Source organism: Fusarium falciforme, chromosome 13, assembly GCF_026873545.1.
Source record: "Fusarium falciforme chromosome 13, complete sequence".
Taxonomy (NCBI): Eukaryota; Fungi; Ascomycota; class Sordariomycetes; order Hypocreales; family Nectriaceae; genus Fusarium; species Fusarium falciforme.
In genome coordinates, this window is record NC_070556.1 from 1,647 (window position 1) to 8,254 (window position 6,608).

Consider the following 6,608-nt stretch of genomic DNA (forward strand, 5'->3'; position numbering starts at 1 on the left):
GTTCGAGTCTCGGAAGCGTCTAGCCAGCCTCAAAGAGCTTTTTTTGCTGATTAGAATGATATTATTTTTGCCTACCCTGGACTACTATATCTTTCTCTTTTTCGTCTTTCTTCTACTTCTTTTATTTTTACCTCCTCTTATATTATTTATACCATCTCCTATAAGCATTCTAATTATATAGTTAAAGCCAGCTATTATCACCAAGTCCTATTCGTATGTATAGTTACCGTTAAGTATTATGTGGGTAGTATACCTACTGTGGGAGCCCCCCCTTCTCTCTCTCTCTCTCTCTCATATACTCCTTTGTTTTTTTATTTTTATTTTCCCTTCCTATTATTGCCTATCACATCACATTATATATCATTATATATAACTAGTCAAACGTATTACACTATGCGTAAAACATAGTAATTAACTAAGCTCTTGAGTTTGTCTCCACTTGAGCACTAGATCAAAGACGGCCATAGCATTGGTCATCTCTCGCCCGCATACCAACTTGCTATGCTTACGGCCCAGCCAGTCAGCATAGTCATCCCGACCTTTGAAGTCTCGACCGGCAGCCTCCTGGACTTGCGACCATATATCTGCCTCCGTCACGGCGGCCAACGCCATAGGGACTACAGCATGCTTCCACCGACATGATGCTCCTTTGGTCTCGTAACCGTCCCGACAGAGCTCCTGCGATACGTGACAGTAGAAGCAGCTCAAGAAACGTGCCTGTGGATCCTTCTTGTAGTTGACCAGACCCTGAAAGATCATGCAGCTGGAGAAGGACAGATCCTTCTCTGCTGTGGCACCACAGGTACCCCACTGGTGCCCGGCCTCCTTGACGCCATCGAACATCCAGCAGATGCGGCAGCCCATCTTGCCAAGCTCCTCTATCTCCTCCAAGGCGGCCTCGAAACGTTCTAGAGCGAGGGCATCGCGCCTGCCGCGGGCATGTGATGCTATGATACCCTGCGAGGATAGCTCACTCTTCCACAACAGCTCATCGCGGCGGCAATTATCGCATCGGACGGCATCGAGATCTCCACAGTCCCGTAGGTCACCGTCCAAGCATTGGCCAAGGAGGCGGCGACGGCAACCTTGTGTCCGGATCAGACTGCGTACCTCGCGCGTGCTCAAGTCTAGGTAGCTGTCGCGGATATGGTCCTCAACCGGCCAGTCCTTCTCCTCGACGACTATCTCTGCGGTGACGGGCTCCCCAGCTCGCCCGCCCCGCCCCCGCCTCCTGGGCGTAGTCGATGATGCTGAATGGGGCCTCGAGATGGATGACATGGACGATGCCTGCAACATCAAGGCCCGTGCCTAGAGCCGCGGTAGCCACGATGTAGGGTGTTTCGCCGTTGACCCATGCCTGGAAGCCCTGCTCGCGCTGGGCAAGGAACTGCGCATCGCTATCATCGCGCTGAGCGTGATAGTAATGGCAACCAAGCTGCCGGGCAAGCGCTCTACACTTCGCGTGGCTGGTGCAGTATATGACCCCCTTCTCCCCCGGTGCTAGACGTGGGAGCCGGGCGTCCACCAGCCTCTTCACCTCCATGACGCCCCCGTCCGTTACGGACGCGAAGGACGGAGTACCGCACGTTCAGCCGATGGCTCGAAGCCCGTATGTAGAGCGGAGCCTGGAGCTGCATGGCTTCTTCGAAGTCGCGTTGACGGAGCGGCGGCAGGGTCCCAGTGAGGAATACGAAGGGACACCCCAAGCTCCGCAGGAGAACGAGGCACCGGAGCTTCGCGCGGTAGGTTTCGGCGGCAGTGAATGACAGATGGCACTCGTCAATGACCACTCGGTCCAGCCTTCCCCTGACACTCAGATCAGCGGCCCACTGCAGGAAGTCATCGGTGACAGCCGCCTCGGCCGAGACCAGCGTAACCCTGGGCCAAGATTCACGCGCCTCGGGCCAGGACTTGCAGTCTAGGCCGGCATCGACGCAGCGTGTGACTAGCTGCCTCTTCAACTCGGCGAACGGAGCCACCACGATGGTCACGCCTGCACCTGCCAGCATAGCCGGGACCATGAAGACCAAGCTCTTCCCGCCGCCCGTTGGCAGCACGGCAACCAGCGGGCTCTGCTTCGCCGCGGCCAACCTGACGGCCTCTTCTTGCTGGGGTGACCGAAACTGGGCAGCGTCATCACGCAGGACAGCCCGGAGTGCCCGCAGGATCATGTCGTCCTTCTTCTTGTCCCCCACTGCTGCTGTCATACCTGCCCTTAGCTTCTCGAGCGAGGCGATCTTGGCCCGCTTCCGGGGAGGGTGGCACTTCTTCTCCTCGCCGCCAGACTCGGCCGCACCCTTGCGCTTCGAGGACGAAGTTGACGGCGGCGGCTCCAAGGCCGATTGCTGCTGCGCGTCGCAGCCGAGGAACTTGTGCCAACGACGGCTCACCTGCCCGAATATGTCCAGAGACTCGGCCGTCAAGCGCTTCAGCACATCGATCGTGACACCGTAGTTGGCGGCTGTCTGGCCGGTGTGACAGGCAGCCAGATCGTCCGGCGCCTCGTACTGCTCCGACTCGTCATCGTCGTCGCCGTCCTCAAAGTCTGCCCGAGCGGCCCCCCGGTCGCGAGCGTGCTTCTTGCTGATGGCGATGGCGATGTGGCGCCAGTCTTGGAGCGTGATCCTGCGGCCGATATAGTGGGAGGTCCACTTCCCCATGGCCCCAGACATACGACTGCTCTCCCATGGCCCCGTCTCGTTATGCCAGATGAAGTCGCTCGGCGGTGCCATCTTGCCATATAGCTCCCATCTGTCCGCCTCCCAGCGATCCGTCAGCGGTCGGATGTAGACCATGTACATCACGAGCAGCTGCCCGATCCTCTCCGGCAGGAAGCGGGGGATCACCTTCGGCGAGTCGAAGTGGGCCAGAGACTTGTGGTACTGGGTGACGAGCACAACATCGCCGTCGATGACAAAGACGTTGCGGTCCCTGTTGATGCCGTTGACCAGGCGCAGGCCCGTGATCTCTTCCCCTCGGCTGGGCTGGCCGCCGGTGATGTGGGAGAGGAGCAGCAGAAACTCCTCGAACTTCTTCACCAGCTTCAGGTACTTCCTGATGCCCGCCCACTTCCACTCGCCCGCTCGATCTAGGAACTCTGTCTTCCGCGAGCCCATGACGAGGTCCTCGAGCATCTCGACCTCCTTGCCAGCGAGGTCGTTGGTATGGATGAAGGACCGGCCTCGTCTTGTATGGGTGAGGTCATCCTCAATGCCGGCCAGAGGAAGGATGAAACGCTCGTCGTCGCCCTCCTTGAACATCAACTGACCCCACAGCAGGTCCTCGGCGTCTTTCGTCATCCTAGCCACCATGTGACGAATCTTCTCCATCAGGATCGGCTTGCCCATGAAGTACATCATCTCGCCGTCCTTGCTCCAGGACACCATCAGCCGGCTACCAGTCTCCTGCGCGATCTTCCTTCCGTATAACAGCAAGCTGAGCGTATAGCCCATGGGAGAGTATGTCGCCTTGCAAAGCCAGGCGTCTCGAACCTGGGCGAACCGTTGCGCGAGGTCCGTCATCCCGGCCCGCTCCCGGGTGGGTATAGCCCACTCTCCCAGCAGCGCCCGCCCCGTGAAGACGAGTCCCGCAAGCACGTAGGTGAATAGGTGGGCAGGTCGGAGCTGCCCCGTCTCGCCGTCGATTCCCAGCACCCCGACGAAGTGCCACAGCGGGCTCGCAAAAGGGTCCCCGTCGAGCCGCTGCATCCAGAAGTCCGCCAGAATCTGCAATATCTCTTCCTGCAGCCCCTCGCCCGACTGTTCCTCGTCCTGCAGATGCGCCCAGAGCAGCTCGAGGCTGGCCCTCTGTGCAGGCGTGAAGCGAAAGCCGTGTTCGGCAAACAGCGCATCCTCCTCCAGCGACAGCACGTTGAGGCAATAGCATAAGAACCGCTTCACATATACCAGGTAGCGATCCATGCTGGTCTTCTCCTGCAGCGGCCCAAACGGTCGGCTGTGGGCATCGTGAGGGTGGGGGCTGGCCAGGAGCAGGCGGGTCATCAGGGGCATGCTCTTTAACCCGCCGATGCAGCGGTCGAAGAATAGACGATCTAGAGCCGTGGCCATCCGTCGCAGCTCGTCGTCGTCACAGCCGGGCATCCTGCTGCAGGCTTGGATATCCACCAGATTCCTCCCGGCGAAGTGGGCTGACCAGCCGGTCCTCTTCAGCCAGTTCGTCGTCTCGTGCCTCAGGATCCCCTCCTCCATGACCTTCTGCATCTTCTCCTGCTCCTCCTGCTGCAGTGACCACCCTTGGGTGATGTCGGCGATCATCGTCTGATCTTCCGGGTGCGTCTGCTGCCTGTCTGCCATCGTCGCTCTTCTCCCCCTGCCGACCGGCGTCGGAGGATCTCCTGCTGCCGAGACAGCATCATCGTTACCGCTGGTCGAGATTCTTACGCAGAAGTAGTAAATCGCCCTCTTTGGACCTGTAAAGAAGGTTTGCAGATAGACGCCGGTCCAGAGGCCCGCCTGCGCCTTGGCTCCCTTTATGTTGTGCTCGCCGTTGAGGTGAACCCGCAGGCACTTCCAGCTCGGCGTGAGGTGCCTGCAACCCGGCCAGGTGCAAGCGAAGCCCCGGTGAACGACGAGACCCTTGACGGCCCGGGTCGGGTTTGACGCACCGTGCTGGACGAGCTGCTCCAATGCCGGCCCTTGCAGCTGTAGACCCTTATGGCGGTGGATGATATCGCTGCGGGCCCGATGGTCGATGTCTGGGTGACGGTCCCTCAAGTGACCCTCGAGGCTGCAGACCGCATAGCCGTGAAAGGCGCAGATCAACGACCGGTATTCGCCATTATATATAAGCCACCCTTCTCCCGGTTTGGTGGCTTCTGCATGAACACAGCTGGCGGACTCTCCTGTATCTTCTTGCCGCTCCGGTTCGTTGCCGCCGGGCGAGTCTGTGGGACGCCCTCGGGCCATGGCTGCGATCTGGACTATGTCGAGCCCTTCCCTACCTCCCTCTGGTTCCTCCTCTTAGGATACTGTACGTGCAGTCCTTGTTTCCCTTCTTTCTTTCTTTTCTTGATAGTCTCTCCCTCGAATGATTGCCGCTTGCTGGGAAACTGCTCGGTCGTCCTTAGTTGCGCTCATTTTATAGACTCATGTCCATATGAAAAGGATATCCCTCGTTCACCCGGTCGGTCGCGAGAAGGCTGGCCTTGGGAGACGCGTTCTGTTGTATTTCCCTCCTTTGCTTGCTTTTTCCTTAACCCTGAAGTTGCCCTTCCCTTTATCCTGATTGGCTGCAGCATGAAATGGTAGTTTGGGACTGGTAGTTTGGCCCCCCTGCCCGCGTCTGGGACCCACCCCCGCGTGTATCCCTGCATGCCCATTCGTCCGTGCCCCTGACCCCGAAATGGTAGTTTGGCCCAAACTACCACTGGCCTCCCGGTTAGGGGTCGGAGAGCTGGCTGCGGAATAGGGCAGGGAAGAATACCCAGATATAAGTATCCGCCAGGCCGATGATGCGCCCGAGGCAGTAATTTGGGATATTATGGAGAGGCTGTGTTATCGCGGCATCACCGTCTGGACCACCGGGAGAAGGGATTTCCATGCTGAGATGGACATTATCGACGTGATTGAGAGTGATGTGCGGTTGAGTATACCATTGGAACCCTAGCCTAGCGACGCCGAGGGACGTTGGGAAGCTGCAGAGACTATCGACATCGTATGACGATGAGATCGAGTTGCGCTCTGGTCCTTGTGACTGGTGATGATGGGAATGCATACACAGGTAAGGCGGGTTGGACTCGTCTGCCGTCAAGCCTTCCATCGCTACCTTGCAGGCGCTGCTGTACCGGGTAGGACCGTTTTCCGAACAAATCTCCCGAGGCCCGGGGCGTAATAGATCTTGTGCCGGATCAAGGATTGATGGGAGACGAGTCTCGTTCGTGTCGCCATCCGGTGGGGTCCTGCCCTCTAGCCGCCTTGCGACGTCAAGGAGTGAGGAGCAGGTCGGTGGAGCCCCTCGTTCCTCGGTTGCCTTTTCCATCTGAGCATGGTGGTCGTCTTCATGCTGCTGAGAAGTGCATCCTATCGCGCCGTTCCACTCTTGGAACAACAGCACGGCAGGGTCGGCTGGTTCCACGGTTCCATCAGCAGTACCATCAGCCGGAGTCTCGAGCCTTCCGCGTTGCGGTGCTACGTCAGCCTGCCCATCGGCCGCGGCGTTGGATGATGCCACGCCAAGGTATTGTGAAATGACCTCGATCCAGTACGATATGGCACTGACCTCTCGCAGATCTGGGTCATGTATTCCGGACAAGTACGGCTCCTGCTGCGTCCAGTCAAGCTGGTCGAACGGTGAGATCTCGTCCTCGCCCCGGCCAATGACTAGATCATCCTCTATAGCCAAGAAGCACCGGGCACACTCTATGACTATGAGCCCACAGGTCCACCCATATACTTGTCGAGTCGTCGGCACATCGTAGATCGACGCCGGTGCAGAGCCTTGATGATCCACCACAGCATCATGGACCTCTCGGAGCGCCGAACGGCAGGAGTCGTCAGGATGGAGGGAATCGAAGACGAGGAAAGACGATCGGGCTCGCTGGTAGATGGCGAGAGACCAGTGACCGATCGTATTGTCGACGCCCGGACGAA

General features: G+C 58.5%; 1 protein-coding gene across 1 annotated transcript; it reads right to left on the minus strand.

The window, feature by feature from the left end:
• Nucleotides 1-411: 411 nt before the first annotated feature.
• On the minus strand, nucleotides 412-4,925 carry NCS54_01461600 (Hypothetical protein; the record flags this gene model as incomplete). Its single annotated transcript, XM_053159756.1, has 3 exons — nucleotides 412-1,173; nucleotides 1,229-1,408; nucleotides 1,566-4,925. The coding sequence occupies 3 exons, from the start codon at nucleotides 4,923-4,925 to the stop codon at nucleotides 412-414; spliced, it is 4,302 nt and encodes a 1,433-aa protein (XP_053015731.1).
• Between the last annotated feature and the right edge of the window lie 1,683 nt (nucleotides 4,926-6,608).